General features: G+C 37.0%; 2 protein-coding genes across 4 annotated transcripts in view; one reads left to right on the forward strand and one right to left on the reverse strand.

Annotated features, from left to right (window-relative positions):
• LOC114512850 (centromere protein P) overlaps window positions 1-22,006 on the forward strand; it is a 284,496-nt gene that overhangs the window by 126,691 nt on the left and 135,799 nt on the right. The gene's annotated exons all lie outside the window — the stretch shown is intronic.
• The window catches only part of ASPN (asporin), a 35,188-nt gene that overhangs the window by 9,754 nt on the left and 3,428 nt on the right, over window positions 1-22,006 (reverse strand). For both annotated transcript variants that reach the window (XM_036018432.1, XM_028531982.2), the window contains exons 2-5: window positions 18,307-18,575; window positions 14,927-15,039; window positions 10,839-11,052; window positions 8,978-9,088 (exon numbers count right to left, since the gene is read on the reverse strand). In XM_036018432.1, coding sequence (XP_035874325.1) covers window positions 8,978-9,088; window positions 10,839-11,052; window positions 14,927-15,039; window positions 18,307-18,575 — 707 coding nt within the window. The remainder of the gene's footprint in view (window positions 1-8,977; window positions 9,089-10,838; window positions 11,053-14,926; window positions 15,040-18,306; window positions 18,576-22,006) is intronic.

Consider the following 22,006-nt stretch of genomic DNA (forward strand, 5'->3'; position numbering starts at 1 on the left):
ATAAAAACACTCAGCAAAGTGAGAAGAGAGGGAGCATACCTCAACATAAAAAGGGCACATACTAAAAAGCCTACTGTCAACATCATACTCATTGGGAAAAACTAAAAGCTTTTCTCTTAAGATCAGGAACAAGACAAGTATATCCACTTCCTCCACTCTTATTTAACATAGTACTGGAAATACTAGCCACAGCAATCAAACAGGAAGAAGAAATAAAAAACATCCAAACCGGAAAGGAGGAAGTTAAACATTATTCAGAGACAACATAAAAATGTACATAAAAAATCCTAAAGACGCCACTCCGTAACTATTTGACTTAATAAGTAAATGCCACAAAGTAGCAGGATACAAAGTTACAATTTAGAAATCGACAAAATTTTTGTATACTAACAATGAACTATGAGAAAGAGAAGCTTAAGGAAAAATTCATTTAATATAGCAACAAAAATAATAATAAAGTACCTCAGAATAAATTTAACCATGATATAAAAGACCTGTAAGTGAAAAACTATAGAACACTGAAGAAAGAAGTTGAGGAAGATACAAATAAATGGAAGCATTCGCCCTGTTCATGGATGGGAAGAATTAATATCAGTAAAATGTGCATATTGCCCAAAGCAATCTACTGATTCAGTATAATTCCTATTAAAATACCAGTGGCATATTTCACAGATCTAGAACAAAAATTCCAGAAATTTATATGAAACCAAAAAAGACCCCAAATAGCCTTAGCAATCTTGAGAAAGAAGGACAAAGTTGGAGGGGTCACAATACCTAATATCAATCTATATTACAAGGCCACTGTAATCAGAATAGTCTGGCACTGGCATAAGAACAGACATGTAGAAAAATGGAACAGAATAGTGAGATGAGAAATAAACCCGTGTCTTTATGGTCAGTTAATATTTGACAAAGGTGACATGGGCATACAATGGAGTAAAGACAGTCTTTTCAATTAAAAGCGTTGGAAAAAACTGGATTGGGAAATGTAAGTCGTGATACCATAAAAATCCTTGGGGTAAAATGCAGTAAAATTTCATATATCTCACGTAGTATTTTTGCAGATATATCTCCTATGACAAGAGAAATAAAGGAAAAATAAATTTAACTCTATCAAATTAAAAAGCTTCTGCATGGCTAAAGAAGACATCATCAAAATGAAAAGTGAACCAATTGTATGGGAGAATATACTTGCCAATGATACATCAGAAAAGGCTTTAATTTCCAAAATGTATAAAGAACTTACACGACTCAACACCAGGAAGACAAATAATCCAATTAAAAATGGGCAAGGACCTGAACAGACAGTTTCAGGGAAGACCTACAGATTGCCAATAGACATAAAAAATGCTCAACATCACTAGCCATCAGAGAGATGCAAATTAAAACTACAATGAGATTTCTCACCTTCTAAAATGACTATCATTAATAAATCAACAAACAACAAGTACTTGTGAGGATGTGGAGAAAAGGGAACCCTAGTGCAGTATTGTTTAGAATGCAGAATTGTGTACACTGTGGGAAACAATATGAAATTTCCTTAAAAAATTAAAAGTGGAACTACTTTTTGACCCAGTGGTTCCACTGCTGGGAATATACCCTAAGAATCTGGAAATACCAATTCAAAAGAATTTGTGCGCACCTATGTTCATAGCAGCACTATTTACAATAGCCACGTGTTGGAAACAGCCTAAGTGCTCATCAATAGATGAATGGATTAAAAAACTGTGGTACGTTTATATAGTGGAATACTATGAAGCAGAAAAAAGGAATTCCTACCATTTGTGACAGCATGGATGGAACTGGAGACTATTATACTAAGTGAAATAAGCCAGTTGGTGAAAGACAAATACCATATAATCTCATTTATAAGAGGAATCTCATGAACAAAATAAACTAATGATCTCTCCCTCTGTCCCTCCTCAAGGATGCCTGGATGATTGTGCTACAGCTGCCTGCATTTTCCAATGCACAGTATTTTAGATGGGAAGAAACTCCAGATACAAAATCCCACACTCTAATAATCATCAAGTTCTGGCCAAGATGGAGGTATAGGTAGAGACCCTTTGCTTCTTCACACAACTAAAAGGAGGACAACCACCATCTGAAATCAATAAATAACCAAAAGCACTAGAAAAGTAAACTGCATGGAACTCCAACGACAAAGGAATTAAAGAAAAGAATCATCCAGAACAACCATACCAGTAAGGTGGCAGACCACAAGGGCTGACTCAGAAAATCCTTGGTGTCGGGGCAGATCTAGGGGGTGGAGCTGGTTGCCAAGCTCTGCAGGCTGCATGGGAGGGGCTGAATTAATGGGACTCAGAGGTGGCTGTGGGCTATGATGGTTGCAGCAGTAGAAGAAGCTCCCAATCTCACAGGACAGTCCGTTGAAAAGTGCACTAGAGACCAGCAGGCCTGCCACAGGCCCACAGGCAGTGTTGCAGTGCAGCCAAGATGGTTGTCCTGCCTGGGTGAATTCCTAAGGCCCTGCCCCCTTACAACCTATCAGCTGCACCAAGACAAAGAAATATGGCCCAAATGAAAGAACAGAGTAAAGCCTCAGAAAGAGAGCTAACCGAGGAGGAGATTTATTGCCAACCTATCTGATGGAGAATTTAAAGCCCTGGTAATCAAAATGCTTACAGATCTGACTGAGCTTGGTCAAAAAATGAAAACCAAATGAAGGATACCCAAAGTGAAATAAAGCAGAATGTTCAGGAAACCAACAGTGACAGGAAGGAAACCAGGACTCAAAGCAACGATTCGGAACAAAAGGAAAAAATAAACATCCAGCTGGATCAGAATGAAGAAACAAGAATTCAGAAAAGTGAAGAGACTCTTACAAACCACTGGGGCAACCTGAAACATTCCAATATCCAAATTATAAGGATGCCAGAAGGAGAAGGGAAGACCAAGAAATTGGAAACTTATTTGAACAAATAATGAAGGAAAACTTCCCCAATTTGGCAAAGGAAATAGACTTCTAGGAAGTCAAGGAAGCCCAGAGAGTCTCACAGAAGTTGGCTTCAAAGAGGAAAACACCAAACCACATCATCATTAAGTTTCTCAAGATTAAAGATAAGAAATCCTAAAAGAAGCAAGAGTAAAGGAGAGGATTACCTACAAAGGAGTTCCCATTAGACTATCAGCTGATTTCTCAAAGGAAACCTTGCAGGCAAGAAGGGGCTGGAAAGAAGTATTCAAAGTCATGAAAGGCAAGGACCTACATCCAAGATTACTCTATCTAGCAAAGCTTTCATTTACAATGGAAGGGCAAATAAAGTGATCAAAAATATGAATAGTAAAATGACAAGAAACTCACAATTATCAGCAAATGAACCTAAAAGAAAGGAAAAACAATGAAAACAAAAACTAAGCAAACAACCAGAACAGGAACAGCATCAGAGAAATGGACATCACAGGAAGGGATTTCACTGTGGAGGGGGAAGGGAAAAATAGGTGGGAAAAGGTACAGGGAAGAAGAAGCATGGTTAGTAGGCATAAGGTAGACGGGGAGAGATTAAACATGGTATGGAAAACAGAAGACTCAAAGAAGTTATATGTACAACCCATGGTGTGAACTAAGTGGGATGGGGGAATGCTGGAGGGTTGTGGGGGCAAGGTGGAGGGGGGATAGAGAGGGAAAAATTGGGAAAACTGTAATAGCATAATCAATAAAAAATAGTAAAATAAAATAATGAACAAAAGAGAACCAGAGGCATAGAAATATGGAATAAACTGACAGTGGCAAGAGGGTAGAGATGGGTACTGTTTGAAAGAAGGTGAAATGATTAGTCAAGGAACTTGTATGAAGGACCCATAGAAATGGACAAGGTGTCGGGATTGACTGTGGAAAGTGGGGGCAGGCTGGGCAGAGGTAGGGTGAAGGGGAAAAAACTGGGACAACAGTAAAAGTATAAACAAAATATTATAAAAATATCACTTGAACACGTGGATTTTTAATCTATTTGATATGCGGTTCATTGCAGAATTTATTCTTTTCAATTAGTAGTAGTTTTTACATAAAGTCAAAGAGCATTTCTGAATTCCTTCATCTGCCAGCACCACCTGGCACATGCCAGGTGCCCTCTGAATGTTTGTGTCTTCTCTTTTTACACATGCATGTTCTGACCCCAATTCTCCCTAGATTAACTGAAGCTGGAATATAACAGACTAACTAAAAAATTCACTCAGATTTCATTTTCTTAGTCCTATATAGGACCTGTATATGTAATACCTAGTATTAAAAACTTAAAGTGTTATTTGTCAACCAGAGATTGTAGTTAACTAGCTGAGGAAAGTGTTCTTTTTTTTTTTTTCAACTCTTGCTAAGACATTTTTTTTTCCTATATTAGTGGTAAAGACTGATGAAGGTAATTGAAGCATCCTTATAAATATCATATTCTTAATGGCTGAACTTATGTTGATTTCAGAGTCTACTTTGAATTTTAAAAATAAACTGGGGAGTAGAAAAATAATTCTAAACTGATAGGGTTCTATTTTCTTGATTTCTGATTAGTCTAATTACGTTTATAAAATGACTAGATAGTCACTTCAATATGTAAAGGAAAAGGTTTTCTTTTCAAAGACCTTTGTATTAGTTGAGCAAATCCATCATGCATACAAAAATCACTAGAAACATTTCATAAAGTTTGCCAGCCTATTCTAGAATATGTTGTAGCAAATCAAAGAAGAGAAAAATATCTGTTCATGTTGAGGCGTGAAGAAAATTTCTTGGATTTGTGGAACTTGACAAAACTTCTCCCTAGGGCCTGGAGAAGTTAGATAACCAAAATGAAAAGTGTAGCCTTTGTGAGACAAATGAGCAAAGATTTGGATTTAGGTAGAAGCTCACTGGCTGCCAGCAAGTATTCTCATACTTTTTTACAGCTATTTCTATTCCTACTCTACCTTCAAACAGGTCTCTCTCCCACCTCCACACAACACTGTTATGAAGTAGAATTTTCCAATGGATAGGAAGGAAAACATTTTTCTCTATATATTAACTTGTCAGGTCTGGTAAGGACCCTTGGGTCCTAATTCATCCTGCCAAGCATAGTAATCATTGTTTTATAACATTTTAGGGAGCTAGCCTTTACATTTTTTTCCCACGTGTATTTTTTATACTTAGGTCTGTTCCTCAAAAGCTTATGCATGCTATGTTCTGAAACTTATTATTTTTCTGAAACATTTTTTATTGACTATGCTATTACAGCTGTCCCAAGTTTTTTCCTTTGCTCCCTTCTGCCTGGTATCTCCAGCAGTCCCTCCCTTAGTTCATGTCCATGGGTCATATCCTTAGTTCATGTCCATAAGTTTTGGGCTTCTCATATCCTATACTACTCTTAACCTCCCCTGTCTATTATGTACCTACCATTTATGCTGCTTAAGCTCCATACCTTCCCCCCATTCCCTGTCCCTGCTGATAACCCTCCATATAGTCTCCATTTCTATGATTCTGTTCCTGTTTTAGTTGTTTGCTAAGTTTGTTTTTGTTTTTGTGTTTCTGGGTTCAGTTGTTGATTGTTGTAAGTTTGTTGTCATTTTAATGTTCATAGTTTTGATCTTCTTTTTCTTTAAGATTTTATTTATTTCTTTTTAGAGAGGGAAGGGAGGGAGGGAAAGAGAGAGAGAGAGAGAGAGAGAGAGAGAGAGAGAGAGAGAGAGACATCAATGTGCGGTTGCTGGAAGTCATGGCCTGCAACCCAGGCATGTACCCTGACTGGGAATCGAACCTGCAACACTTCAGTTCGAAGCCCGTGTTCAGTCCACTGAGCTGTGCCAGCCAGGGCTAATGATTTTCTTTTTCCTAAATAAGTTCCTGTAACATTTCATACAATAATGTCTTGGTGATGATGAACTCCTTTAGTTTTACTTTGTCTAGGAAGCACTTTATCTGCCTTTCCATTCTAAATTATAGCTTTGCTGGATAGAGTAATCTAGCTTGTGGGTCCTTGACTTTCATGAATTTGAATACTCCTTGCCAGTCCCTTCTTGCCTGCAAGGTTTCTTTTGAGAAATCAGCTGATAGTTGTACAGGAACTCCTTTGTGGGTAACTCTTCTCTTTTCTCTTGCTGCTTTTAAGATTTTCTCTTTATCTTTAACCTTTAGCATTTTATTTATGATGTGTCTTAGGGTCTAACTTGTTTGGGACTCTGTGTGTATCCTGGACTTGTGCTTTGCCAAATTAGAGAGATTTTCTTTCATTATTTTTTCAACTAAGTTTTCCATTTCTTGCTCTTCCTCTTCTTCTTCTGGCATCCGTGTGATTCAGATGTTGGCATGCTTGGAGATGTCCCAGAACCTTCTTATACTCTCCTCATTTTTTTTTGAAGTATTGTTTCTTCATTGCATACTGGTTGACTATTTACTTCTTCCTTATGTTCTAAATTTTTGGTTTGAACCCTGGCTTCCTTCCCTTCACTGTTGGTTCCTTTTGATTTTTTCTTTATTTCACTTAGTGTAGCCTTACTTTTTTCCCTTGTGCATTTGCTGTACTCGATGAGAATTCTAAGCATCCTTATCACCAGTGTTTTGAACTCTGCATCTGATATGTTGGTTATGTCTTTTGCTTAGTTTTTTTTCTGGAGTTTTGATCTGTTCTTTCATTTGGGCCATATTTCTTTGTCTCCTCAATTTGGCAGCCTCTCTATGTCTGCTTCTAAGTATTGGGTAGAGCTGCCTTGACTCCATCTTGGTGCACTTGTTACGTTGTAGGGGGCAGAGCCTTAAGTATTTGCCAGGGTGGGGCAACCTGCTTTGTAGCTTTGTGGCTCAGTATGTAGGGGAGGGATCTATGAGGGAGCAATGCCACTTGATCTGCTCTCGCTCCATTTCCAGTCAGTTATTCCACTTCCTGTATGCAACTGGCATCCTTATAGCTGCTTCCTTGGTGCTGAATCCCAGAATGGGTGGATTTGCATATGTTTTAGGGCTGTGTGGTTCCTTTAAATGGACTCTCCTGAAGGACGTGAAGTTTCTTCTGCCACCCCAACCCCCACTGGTTTTTACGGCCAGAAGTTATGAGTCTTTATTATCCTGGCGCTGGAATCCTGGGCTGTGCATTCTGGCCTGGGGCTGCAATGGCTCACTCCCCAGGTGTCCCTCCTGGGTTTTATCTGCCACAAGTAAATGTGGGACTGCCCATTCCGCTGCCAACCACCGCTGCTGCCTCACTACCACCACCACACAGAATCCTCTCCACCCAGCTCTCCATGTCCACCCCTTCTACCCATCTGGATGAATGTGGCTTCTTCAAATCCTTGGTTTTCAGATTTCCATACAGTTCGGTTTTCTGGCAGTTCTAGTTGTATTTTGCTTTGAGATGAGTTGTGATCCTTCTTATGGTTGTGCAAGGAGGGAAAGTCTATCTACCTATGCCTTCATCTTGGCCAGAAGTCAGAGCCTTAAATTTTAACAAATAAGTTATTAAAAAAAAAACTTAACTGAATTTTGAATGTCATAGGGATCTTGAAGGGGTAGTTATGTAAGTTAAAGAGATTTTATTTTAATTTAAATTTCTAAATACATAAAATCTTCCTATAGGTATTTGAAGAAACCAGAGAATTTAAACCTTCATTTTTAAGATACTCTTTGAAACATGAAGAGAATTGGAGTCAGTATGTTCTGCACTATAGGAAAGACTGCTGTTGCGAGTCTAAAGAGCAGTGATAGTTGCAGGGTGCATCTGACCCACAGCTTTTGGGCAGAGCCTTCCACTTTCTCTGCTCGGCCTGCCTTCTTCCTGTTCCCTCAGTGTTAGCTTCCAGCATATATGTAAGGGACTTTATGTATTTAACTTGTTAGGTACAATTTATATATTTCTTGTTCTAAAGATGAGAAGGTAAATATGTAACATTTTAGAAAAACAGCCACCTCTTTGAAAGCTAAATTAAACTGGTTTTTAATTTCTGTAGTTCTGAATTAAATTGATTTTTTTTCTGTATTAAAAAATTCTTTCCCTTTTTACTTTAGTTGACTTTTCTGCTAAGAAAAATACCGTCACTTCATTAATAATAGCAGCTTTGCTGTATCTTTAAAATGATTAGTTTACATTTGTTTTATTAATCTTCTGAATGAGAAGGATAGTAGAAAAGGTGTTATGGTTAATTTTCTGCTTTTACTGTGGATGCTGAATGGCAGAACTGTGTGAAAGAAAGATATATTATTTACCATAGGGGTTATTTCTGATCAAGGTAGTTATTACAGCAGAGAGAGAGAACATCTTTATCAGGGAAGACAAACCAAGAATGACCATAGGTCTTAAGAAAGGCAATCCTATCTAGGTGATCATCAGATCAGGAGCTTAGAGTAATGCATTAGGAAATTGGCCCAGTGGCAAACTTAAGAAGCATTTACTTTTAGGTGCCAGCTTCAGGTCATATGACAAAGAGTATGGCAATCATTCTAGTAACAGTTTACCAAGTCCTCAACATTGTCCTCTGACTTTTCTGTGCATTGACTCATTAATCTTCACAACAACTTTGAAAAGAAACAAACAAGCCTCTTGGCCCAAGTTCACACTCATCCCTGCTAAAGCCGGCTTCTGTTCCAGTCTGGCCTAACGGGGCAACCCTAGCAAACCACTGCAGCGTGGAAGGGACAAGAGTCCTTTGTTTCTTTACAGAATTTTCACTTGTAATAGGCATGTCACAGAATGACAAAGTATAGATGAGTAAATATCAGGAAAGAGAAGGAAAATAAGTGGTTTATTTCTTCTTAATGCTTCTTCTCACTTGAGGGAAAAAAAGATTCTGGTTTTATACTAACCAAAAAAAAAAAGGTACTACACATGGCCCTTTATAGTGTATGTTAGAAAACACTACGCTGATCAGATAGACTGGTTAAAAAAAAGGTTCTAATTACAGTGTGATTTTTACAATACATACAGTTTACAACATCACATTCAATGGTTATTTAAGGATGAATTTTTTTTAAAAACCCTTTATCTTAAATAAATAAAGTAACACAAACCTTTAGGAATTGAGGTTAATTTTGCCTCTGCAATTCTGATATGGAACACTGTCACCCCTTCAAATGCCCCTGGCTCAATTCCGTTGCTCTCAAGAGGGTTTGCACTCATCTCTGTGGGGCGGGGGGGAATTACATAATTTAGATACATATGTTTTACTAGAATGAAACTCACAATGCAGAGAGATACACATCCCAAAAAACAGGAGAATTGTTTAGACTCATTTCTGTCTCTGTGTTTACTCACCTTTTTGTCAGCCTGGAAAAAGATGGCTTTGTATTATATAGGCTAGACTATATAACAGGTTTACTGTTTTGCTTTGAATTACTAAATTAATAAATTATCACTCTCTTCTAACCATAAGCATGATCCAGGATTCATTGTAGTAATATTACATTAGAATAAAACAGATCCTCCTACATATAATTCAAAATATTCGTATTTGCTAGTATACATTAATTTGTTACCTAAACTTTTAAAATTATAAGTCAGTTAGAAACTGTTACTTATTAACAGAAAGAAAAGTTAGGAAATGCCAGTAAGTGATGCTGATTGAATGAAAGAAGTGAATAAATGAATAAGAATATTGGTTAGGAATTTTGAATGTATATTGTTGGAGGAGATGGCATTCCACTAATGTTAAAAGTAAAATAAGGTATAATTTAAAATTTGCAACCAAAATTTTTTAGCTCAGTAATCTTAAAGTAGATAATGAAAACTTAAATGTACATTCCAGACAATATCTGAATTAATTTTCTACATTGTGTTTGAGTACTTTGTACAATACATTAAAAATACTACCTTTAAATTTAATAATAACAGATTTAACCAATGAAAGGGCAGTCAGAAAACAGAAACCACACTAAATATTTAAGAGGGAGGAGTCTTGAAAATTAAAATGTGTGTGTATTACAAAAGGCATCTTTCGTTGCTATAATTTTCAATATTTGAATTGATTTGTAAATGGCTTATCTCAGTAAAGATTATTAGGTTCAAAAGTTTAATTTTGGGTCCCGGCTAAGTTGCTCAGTTGGTTGGAACATCATCCCATGCACCAAAAGATTGTGGGTTCAATCCCGGGTCAGGGCATGTTCTGGATGCAACCAGTCGAAGTTTCTCTGTCTCACTCTCTCTCTTTTTATCTGTTTCTCTTCCTCTCTCTCTAAAATTAAGAGGCATGTCATCAGGTGAGGATTTTTAAAAATAATTAATTCACCAATACAAAAGAACCTTTGTACCCCGATGTTCATAGCAGCACAATTTACAATAGCTAGGTGCTGGAAGCAACCTAGATGCCCATCAGTAAATGGATGGATCAAAAAACTATGGTACATTTACACAATGGAATTCTATGCAGCAGAAAGAAAGAAGGAGCTCATACCCTTTGCAACAGCATGGATGGAGCTGGAAAGCATTATGCTAAGTGAAACAAGCCAGGCAGTGAAAGACAAATACCAAATGATATCACCTTTAACAGGAATCTAAACAACAAAACAAAACAAAACAAAAAACTAGCAAAATATAACCAAAGACACTGAAATAGGGGATAGTCTGACAGTGGCCAGAGGGGAGAGAAGAGGAAATTTCAGGGGGGAATGGGTAGGGATTACAGGAACAAATTTGGAGGACACATGGACAAAAACTAGGGGTGGTTGGTAATGGGGGGAAGGAGAGAGGGTTGGGTGGGTGGGCTGGAACGGGAGTAGGGGGGAGAAAACTGTACTTGAACAATGATTAAAATAAAAAAAATAATTAATTAATTTTGGAAATTATCAGTCTTAAAAGATGTTAATGATGACAAAAATCTCTACCTCTGTGTATAAATTATAATTTCTAAATGTCCTATTATTTGCAAAAACTTACCCAGAACATGTAAAGCATTCATTCCTTTGAATGTTTCCTTTTGTATTTTCTTAACTTTATTATCATGAATTCTGAGTTCTGCTAACGATTTGGGAAGATTAAGTGGTATTTCATTTAGTTGATTGTGGGACAAGTATAGTCTTCTCAACTTTTTTGTGGTTAAAAAGGCTTTTGGGTGAATCTTTGTTAGCTTGTTGTTGTTGAGGATCAAAGCCTAGATGAAGCATAAAAAGTTATACCACATTAGGAAGTGGATTGATTTACCAGTGTTATATAGTGATTAGTCACTCATGGAAATCATTACAAGTTAGATCATTTTGTATACTTGATTAATCATTTAAATAATTCCTCAGCCTAATCTAAACTTTCTCTCCCCATAAATATATATATATATATATTTACTACTGAGTTGGAACAGTGCAAAGCTTTAATGACTGTTTTTGTGCCTTTGGTTTATCTTTGAGTGGGTGATGTGTTCTCATGGTTGAGGCACCCTCCTGTTTCCACTTCCCTTTATGGAAGTGGTTGGTAGTATTATTTTTATCTTACCTTAAAGTTTGTTCACTCTGTGTAATTAAATTTAACCTCACTTTTTTCATGTTTCCTAATGTTTGCCATTCTTCTTAGAATATAGACCTGTCAAAATAAACTCCTAAAAAGTGCCCTGACATATTTAAAACATTGGGAAAACAGTGGTGAGACTTTAGGAATGACTTAACCCTTCCTCACTTTATTGGTTATTTCTCAGTGTGATATGGCAGCACCTTTTAGAGGTGACAATAGCCCCAAGAGGGAAAACTTATAGCATCAGACTTCTGCATTCCTCATAGTCACACCGTTTGTGTCTTGCTGAGGGTGCTGACTACCACACTCTTAGCCCCCTAGGATGTGTAAACTTCAGAACCAAAACTGGGAAAGTTCTTGGCAACCAGGACTTGTCAGTCACCCTAGTAATTATTTTCACTGCAAAATGAACATAGCTTAGTCCTTGTTTTGCTGCTAGATTTTGCAAGTGTTTCCTCAGAGTGACTGGCCGGTGGCTTAGAATTCCTTAGGATTTTTATCTCTCCCTACTAATCTATCAGGGAACAGCTCTAGATTCTTTGCATTTATGAATTTTGCCCCCAGTCCCATTCTATAGCAGTCTTCCCTTTGTTTTCTCATTGTGTTAATATGCTTTTCCAATGTCATTCATGTTGTTGTTATTGCACAGAAGAAATACAAAAAAATGTTTTGGCAGTTAAACTCTATTATGTTTACTCATTTCCCTGCACTTTGCTCTTCCTGTTACTTGCAGTTCCTGTAGGCTGCCTCTGTAAGGGGCCCCAAAGGAAATGTATGCCTCAGTTAGAGCCACCCATCGTGTCTGGGGTTTGGGGTTATTCCCCACCTACCCCTCCCCGATTAAGACATGCAGTTGTCAGAGCTTCATAAAAGGAAGTATAAGTATTATAAAATAGGATAAGAGTTTTTATGTAGTGCCATCAAAGACTTCCTCAGCAAGTTAGGTGAGCAGACTCTCTCCAGTTAAGCTGTACTTTTCAGTGTTGACTCTTACATAAAAGTTCCAAAAGTGACAGTCACAGAGCTCCAAACAATGTTGTTCTATATAAGGCCTGCAGATGAGAAAAATATAGCCTTTCAGGAGTAGGACAATATGATGAAGGTGGCTTCACATCCATTAATAATGGTCTGGAAGTGAACTGTGAGTGTATGTTTGCATAATGATCTCACTCATTCTTTAATGCTTATATTGTCCTTTGTATAAGAACCACAGTGCTAAACAAGCAGCTCAAACATAATATAGAGAATTTATAGATTATCTAAAAAAATTTTGATTCTCTTTAAAAACAGGTACCGATGATATAGTTAAATAAATGTTTTGAAATACACAATATGCCCACAATTCCAGTATAAAGTATGTGCTTTAAAAAATATTTTAGCCCTGGCTGGTATGCCTCAGTGGTTAAATGCTGGCCTGCAAATCAAAGGGTCATCGGTTCGATTCCCAGTCAGGGCACATGCCCGGGTTGCAGGTCAGGTCCCCAGTAGGGGGCAGGCCACAGGCAGCCACACACTGATGCTTCTCTACCTGTCTTTCTCCTTCCCTTCCCCTCTCTAAAAAAATAAATAAATAAAATCTTTTTTTTTTAATTTTAAGTATTTTACATTAGGACATTGGCCAGTCCAGAAACACTAGGCTGGTGGCAATAATAGTTAATGGTTGCATGCTGGGCACCTTACACGTATTTGCTCATCTAGTATAAATAAACATTCTGAGTTCCCTGCTATTGTTACAGTCCTTTTACAACTAAAAAGGTTGGCTCAGAGAGGTGAGCTACCTTCCCAGTGCACTTCTGGTGGAGCTGATATCTGAGCCAGGCCTGCCTGACTGTGGAACCCTTCCCTTCCAGTACAGTGCCACATAGAAATGGACTAAAAAGGAAATTAAGGAGGGCCTAAGATAGCTCCTGTCATCTTCTCAACTTTTATTTACCAATGATTAACAGGACTACATGTGGACTAAGTCCCTGTATTACTCCTGAAATGTAATAAATAATGATGTGACAAATGAAAAACTTTTTTATGATTTTGGTGTTAAATGTGGCATTAATTATTCTTGTGGTGTATAGCTGAATATAGGCTGAAGAAGTGGTAGAAGCATTCATAGGCTATATTTCCAATTTATAAGTTTAGAATAATGGCCTTGCCATTCTCTAAAAGTTTCTGTGGTCTGAAGTGAATAGGGTAGACTGGATGGATCCTTGATGGAATCCATTGTGCTATTTATATTTCTGATTATCTTAATATTTAAGTGAGTCTTCGGTTGTGCAATAAGTATATACTCTTCCAGGTTCTGCGTGTGTGTGTATGTGTGTGTGTTATGGTATATATGAAGCTTAACCAAATTCGAGCTGTCTACACAGTACATTTAAAAGGGAAGGGAGCAATCAGGGTCCCACGAGCCCCGATGCCTGGAAGTGCAGAGAAGAGAATGGCTTTGCAGGGAGGCTGACTTGGCTCCCTACAGGGGCCACCCCTTCCAGGCAAGAGGGCTGAGCTAGAGAGCCTAGGAAATAGCATACCTCCAGGTGCCTAAAACACAATCAGCTTGATTGTCCTTGCTCATCTAGCCGACACACAGACACTGGTTTGCGTAATGGGACTCAATAGTCCCCTCTTCCTGTGTGCTGGGATAGGTCAGTATGGTGCATGCACTGACCCCAGGGTAACTGGCAGGCAGGGTGGCCTCAAGTCTTTTAGATTCAGAAAGATAATAGGCCTACTTGGCTGGTAGCAAGAAAGATGGTCATGGTGTCTCTACCTTCTCTTACAGATACCCCTTTACTGCAGCTGACAGCTTTTGCGTTTCCTCTCTCCAGTACAGCATGAGAACGTGGAGAGACTGAACTAGCAGTATCAGCTGAACACCCACTGAGGGGAAGAGATGACACCCATGCATATGACAGTGTGGAATCAGGCTCTCCCTCAAACTTAATTCCAAATTACATTAGAAATTTTACTTGATAAAATCTAGAGGCTCAAAATGTTAAAAAGAAATAGTAATCTTTTAAATATTAGAAAATTAAAATATTAATAAATATAATAAGAAATTTTTTCATTTTTAAAAATTTAGAAAAATACCATATAAGTATATATTAGTCAGTTGGCTATATTGCATGTGCTACTGTTAGACATTTGTGGTGCCTTAAGATAAATCACTTGGTTCAGGTACAGATTTTCTTAAATCTGTATGTTGAGTTCTTGTAAATAATCATAATCTTACTCATTTTATTGTATAGTGACTATGCTTACCCAAATAGATCATAAGCTCATTTAAGGACCATTTACTTAAATTTTAGCCCACTGCCTTTCACCTGGCTATTATTCAATAAACATCAGTTTAATTAAATTATTAATTAAATCTATAATTTTTTATTAACTAGAACACCCCTGAATGGCAGGCATTTTGTCATTCTTTACACACAGAAAAATAAGACTTGTTTACATGAACACAATAGTAGTAATTATTAGTAGTGATAGAGATTTTCACTTAAATATTTGAAAATATTAGCATGCATTCTTACATAAAGTGAAGAGAGTCCTTTAAAATCATTTTCTTTGATTTCCTTAATTTTATTGTTTTGAAGGTCAAGCATTCGAGTATCAAATGGAATGTTGCTTGGGACGGAGGACAAACCTGAGAAATAAATAAACGTATTACACACGCCTTATATGCTGAAGAGGTGAATTGAATATGTTGGAAATGTAAATTTGTTAAAAATCCATGGTTACCATTAAGTAGCAGATGACTTAACATGTAACATATGACAAAAGTATTGTTCTTTGGAAAGGCCTGAAGACCTTTTCCAGTAATTTATTTTTATAATGTCTAGCTGGGGCTAGCTGACACTGTTCATCTGCTGCAGGTGACATAAAATAGAGGTAAACTACATTGTGGCAATTAGGACTGGAAGAAAGTGATCAACAGCTTCTGCTGTTGCACTTTTGGCTAATGAACATTCAAGTTCTTTGCACATTTTCAGTCTGTTGTGGTACTGAATTGGAGCCTGTGGGCTTCAATCATTTTAAGAAGCCTAAATATATGTAATGTTTTGCTTAGAAAAATAGATGAATTACATTATTCTCATACATATTATCAAAAATTTACTGCCCACTTTCTTTAATAATGAACTTCAAGTTATTGTTGACATCTAAGTGTGCAGTATAGCTTTAGTGAATTTATCATGCATAGCATTGATTCTTTTTCAGCCATATGCTCCAGTTTTAAGTTACCTGGGCCCACCTATTAGTCACCATTCCTCTTTTCAGGTACAAGAATAGCTTCCTTTTCTGTCATCTTAGATCAAGGTACAACTACATCTTCTTTGTGTAGGCACTCAATAAATATTAAATTATTTTAAAAGACTTGAATATATTTTTTGCTTCTTGAATTGAAGAAAAAAAGCAGAAAATTACCAGGATCTCTACATAGTGCATTTGTTCCTTACTTTTTTTGCTTTTCCTAGATGCCCACCCTTACTTGTTGTCAGACTTCTCATACTATAGTTAATGCTTGATGAGTATGGGGCCTTGTTTTCCCCCAATATTTTATTGTTTAAATGTAACATTCAGAAAAGCAGAAAGAATTTTACAATGAAAACCCATATTCTTTCTACCATCAACATTTTACTGTACGAACTGTCCATTATTTCATCTTTTTTATGCATTTTAAAGTGAGTTTCAGATATTGGCACACTTTTGGTGGAGCCATCCTTACTCCTTAGGAGAGGTGTTATATTTAATAGCCCCAATTGAAGAATCCCATGTTTAAATATTGTGACTATCAATACTTTGCTCCACAGCCTTCCCTCCATACTTTAAGACTGACACCTCTTTTGAGAATATGCCAAAGGAAAAGGGGATTAGTAAATTGATGGGCTAACATAGTAGCGGTTTTGTTAGGACATTATTTTTATTTTAGAAAATGAAGTGGAAGGTCTCACAGGAAGCTGGAAGTCCTGCAGAAGAGCCTGATAACATAAACTTTGACAAAACTTCCCACATCCTGCCCTTGGTGAAATTAGGTGCTCTGGAAAGAATTTCAATTTGGGGGGGGGGAGAAAGAGCGGTAAGTATCCAAGCCTTTTCATTGTCAAAGGTCATGGGGGAGGTATAGTATACACTGTTAATGATGAGATATCATTTAAAGGTATGTGTCAGTACAGATTTTGTTGAGTTGATTTTTATTTTATAAGATAAATATTCAGGAAAACATGATTTACAACCAGCTGTCTGTCATAAGATAGTTTTTTTTTCCTCAGTTCTTTCATGACAGTCATGTACTAGAGCAGAGTTATGTAATATTTCTCCAAAATCTTCGTATTGAGGCAGATGACTTTGCTCTGGAGCAAATATGAAGGCCGTCACATAAGGATAGCCTATGCTAAAGATGAACCTGTCCTTACTCGCAATCATGTATACCTAGCTGTGTCAAAGTACATACGTACATTTTTTTAGTGGTTTTAGGTTTACAAAGTATTTTCACATGTACTAACTAACTCTGCAGACTGATGGTAGAGTTGTTTCCTGCCTGGGAAGCAGCTTAGAAATGACAGTACATTCTGATATTTTCTAACTATAACCTTTTCTCATACCAGGGTCTGTCCTGGCTTCCTCATTTCTCTTTCCTGCTGCTCTTCCCACACCATTTTCCGTGCACTTCCAGACTAGCTTTTCTCAAGTATTGCTTTATCTTTTGCTCACACCAATGCCAAAAGTAAGGCTTAAAACCCCATTTTTTCCTGCCCTGTATATTCCATTAACACTTTCCCACTGATTTTAGCTAACAATCTTTTCCTGAATGCTTTTTATTCACTTCTCTCATTTTGTCTCTAGATTGTATTGTAACAAGTTTTGACTAGTGCCACAAATTCTATAACAGTAGGAAGTGAGTCTAAAACTTTCAGAGGCACCATATGCTCATGTGCACTCTGGAAGTTGCCCTGATGGGCCGCCAGCTCCAGAATGGGAGATTTGTGCCAGACCTTGGCTTACTATAATGTGGCAGATTTGAGTCGTCCCCTCTTTTGGAAGTAGGTGAATATAGTTACTCTTGATGTAAATTTCCATCACATCCTCTTTTTGAGCAGGCTATAAGTGTGTCCCTCTATTTGAGGACACCTTAAATAGAGGTATTCAAAAATAAAATACTCAGCAGAGAATTACACATTTTAAGAGATTTTTAAAAAATAACAGTTTAGCCACTTCTTTCGTAGACAGTTCTAAACTCAGATCACTCAAAACAAATAGAGAATTGTCTTTAAAATACATAGATTAGGGATTTCACAACTCTGTAACCTATTTTTTTTTTTAAGTTTTCAATGATCTCAGGAAGACAAACAACCTGATTAAAAAATAGGCAAAGGACCTGGAACAGACACTTCCCTAAAGATTACATGCAGATGGCCCATAGACATATGAAAAAATGCTCAACATTACTAATCCTCAGAAAAATGCAAATTAAAACCACAATGAGATACCACCTCACACCTAGCAGAATGGCTACCATCAATAAATCTATAACTTATTCATTGTCCTGGACAGCTGATTAAATTTGTTATTGTAGAATTTTACTAAAAAGCACAATCTTAACCTGCTAACACCCTGAGTGAAGAAACTGCCATAATATCCATTCTTTCTGAAAGAAATGAAAATGAAGCACTTTGGTTTAAATTTGGGAAGAGAAAGAAATGTTCTGTGTATGAAATTCTCATTGTTTTCCTCTAATTTTTTTTATTTTTAAAATCAGTTTGTATGTACTTTGGGGTTTATTATACTTTTCAAAAATTCAAATGAAAAGTTTATTACAATCATTGAGTTGATTTTTGAAATTTCAATGGAGACTTTTCCTATTTATTTTTGTCAGAATGATGTTATTCTCCACAACAAGTTGACATGTTCTTACCTAGATCAGAACAGTGTACAACTCTTGAGTAGCACTGGCATCCAAACGGACAGATTGGAAACAGATTGAATGGGAAGAAAGGGTTAATTGACTCTCTGGTTGGAAAAAGAGAGTTGTCAGCATCAGCATCAGCATCACCTTCATCTTCCATGTCCTTCAGCATCATATTCTTCAGCATCATGTACGAAGGGCGAAATAAGGGTTTGGCAGAGCACAAAGCCAAGAATACTAGGAGCACACACTCCTTCATGTTGTCTTGTGTCCTATGACTAAGTAGACATTGAAGATTAAATTAAGGGTTAAACATACAATTTCTGCAAATGTGTATTTCTCAGAGCTGGTAAAGTACAATGAAATGTCATTCTTACCATTGCTAGTATAAGAGTAAATTTATAAAACATTTTGGAAAGCAGTTTAACAGTATGCATTAGAAGCTTTAAAAAGATCTTTGTCTTTCATGTAGTAATTACTTTTTAGAATCTAGTCTCAGGAAATAATCCTAATGTGTATAAAGATGTTCATCATAGAATTATATATGATAGCAAAAAGTTGAAGGTAATGCTGTGGTTAAGTGGAAATAGTAAAATAGGGTATATTCGTGAAATACTTTGTAACCCACAAGGTATTTGCATAGATGTTTAAAAATATGAAATGTTACTGTTTTTGAAATGAAAAACAAATATAAAAAATTCAGACATACCAAACAAACAAAGTCCCTGACCCAAATATACCTAATTGATTACAATTTCTGGGTAGTAGAACAATGAATAAGTTCGAGAGTCTTTTTATAATGAGCAGTAAGTGCAGCCTTTATAGTTAGGAAACTAATAAATGTTTTAAATATAAAACCAGATCATCATACCTGGCTGTTTCCAAATCCTTCCATGGCCTTAATATCTATGTCACTTTCAAAGTAAAATCTTCATGTCCCTTTGGCACACATCCGGAAGTTTTCTTTAATGTAAAGTAAATCTCTCTCTTACTACCCTCCCTAGCCTCAGTCTCAGAGTTGGTCATTTTTTCCACAATGTCATTTGATTTTCTTCCTCTAATCTGTTCCATTGTCTAACACCTGATCCAAAGTATCTGAGGTCCAAACTATTCTTTCTTACCCATCTTTCCACTGTGTACTGTTTGTTTGGTTTTATAGGGGGGATTTGTTTTTAGTTGTAGTTTTTAAAGTCCACACAAAACTGGAATGTATGAGAGATAACCTTTTGAACATGGTTTTTTGTTAATCTGATTGTGGATATTCCCACAAGTTTGTTTACTTATCATAGTTTCTTAACTGTCACCTGTGAAACATACATTCTTGGTAATTTTTAAAAAATTAAAGCATTATGAAATCATCCAAAAGAGATTTATGCCTGTCTTCATTCACTCACCCAGATGTCCCTCAGCCAGGTCACCCAGCAGTGCCATTGGCCTGCCATGCCTAAGCACGAGACAGCACCTTAGCCAGCAGTTGGCCCAGCCTTAGGAAGACCTGGCCCCCACATCCTTGAATCATGCAAGCTGTCTAGAGTTTCCCAGAACCCCGACATCAGCTTTAACATCTCTTTTTCTGGACTTAGGAATCAGAAGTGAATTAACTAAATTAAAACATTTATTTATATGAGGTGTGTCTTTTAATCACCAGAGAAAGGTTAGCATTAATTCTTAGAACTCTAAATAACAGCATGAACGTTTTGCCACCTGGGTGGCTGAATGTCACCAGCCCAATACATGAAGTTTCCCTGTGATAACCCACACCCAATTGTGCTAGGAAAGAGGGGATTATAGGACATGTCTGAGAATGGCAAAAGCTTTTTATATTTTAATAATTCTATTCTGAAATCCCATTTCAGAACTCTGCATTGGCATGTGGAAATATCAATTAAGAATTTATTATAGATGCATCCCTGACATTAACCTGGAGGAATGGGATGTGCAAAGAGCTTCCGTGGCTTCCCTAAGACCATGTGACCACAGAAAATTGGAACCTGAGTTAGAGTCCATTTTTCCCAACTCATTCTTTGTATTTTCTGATGCAGCCCATGTGGAAACACTCTACTTTAATCCCAAAATCTAGTGGCCTCATAAGCACACTCTGTCATTTCTTTCTCTCCAGCCAGTCTAGACATTGTTTTCTGGTACATACCTGTACGGGAAGGGGCTCACATATAGCTTGAGTTGGGAGAATGGAAATGGGAGTAGTTATGTGGTCAGATTTGTATAGTACAAAGAGAGATTGTGCTAGCAACTCAAAGCCCAGCAGCTTCTGTCAGCTATCCCAGAGAACAAGCAGGTTAGTATTCTGTATTCCTGGAATCCTGGCAGTTTGGGTTAACTGAGCTTCTTTTCCAGTATCACTTTGTCTCTGGTACATTATTTCTGTTTCTTGGCTGCCTGCCTAACTTTACATTATGTTTCTTGACCTTACTGTTCTTTGTATAAGGTCAAGAAATGCTTGGTCCCCAGTTTTTACCTTGACCCCAAAACTCTCAGCTAATTCAGTTCTTAGTCCTTGAAGCTAAACCAAAGCTTATCCGTGGTACCAATTTATTTTTTAACATTGTTCTGCATTTCAGCTATGTTTTCTGGGGCCATGACAGCCCTGGCCTTTTCTGTCCTTGGCATAGAAGCTGTTGAATGAAATGCCATTTGAGATCCTGTCTCTGGTTTTGTTTAGGGTTGCTGTAGTTTTTCACTAGACATCTATCAGGTACTGCTGTGTACCAGACTGGTACTAGGATGTGAAATCTGTGAAGTGGAGCATATCTGGGCACTCATTCCTGTTCGGAAAACAAAGCCATAGCCCATAATGTGCTACTCTTTTTGTAAAAGTTCATACTTGGTCAGGTAAATTATTAGAAAAACTAAAAAATAAATGTCCAAGTTAGTAAATAGGACTAAACTGCAAGTAAACTGTGCTGTGTAACTGGTTTGATCAGCTTGGAGGAATCTCCAGATGTGTGGTTCTTAGAGTCTGAAATTAGAGTAAAATTAATACAAGAGTAAAATTTAGAGTAAAATTTTCACAAGTTTGTCTACTCTTCATAGCCTTAGCTTACTCTTTGAGATCAGTAGAAATAAAGACATCTATATAAAAAAAGTATACACACATGTGAAAAAAAGATTGAAATAGAATACACAAACCTATTAAAGAGGGGTAGTTGGATTATGAGTGAAGAATTATGTTGCTTTCTAAATATTTTAATATTAGCCTGCAAACAAATAGGCCTCCTATTTGCTTTGGTCCTCCCTGTATTTTGGCCTTTTTCTACTACTTCTACAGCGTGAGACATTTAGTGCAATTAAAAGTATTTCACATACTGTTCCCCCAAAAGTCCAATAACAGTGCTCATCTGGGAAGTTGTTTCCCATGGAAACTGGGACTTTAATTTTTTGAGGCCTAACCCCATTTACTGTAATCCCTGGGAGGTGAAGAGTTTGATAAAAACAAACAAAAAAACTGTTTGAGTTGGTGGCTGTTTAAAGTTTCAGTATTTTCTTATAGAAACCTAAGAGGTTGAAGGGTTATAGTTTCCCAGTCTAGACCAGAAAAATCTATTTAGCACCTATATATATGAAAATACAGACCTACCAAAAAACTATAGAGCTTTTAAAAATACATGTAAGAGGAATGTGTTAGCCAAAGTGGGAAAAAAACAGGAACACGTAGGCATTCCCTGTGGCCTGGCAGACAGGGCCTTCCCTT

This window comes from Phyllostomus discolor, chromosome 2 (genome assembly GCF_004126475.2).
Source record: "Phyllostomus discolor isolate MPI-MPIP mPhyDis1 chromosome 2, mPhyDis1.pri.v3, whole genome shotgun sequence".
Lineage (NCBI taxonomy): Eukaryota > Metazoa > Chordata > Mammalia > Chiroptera > Phyllostomidae > Phyllostomus > Phyllostomus discolor.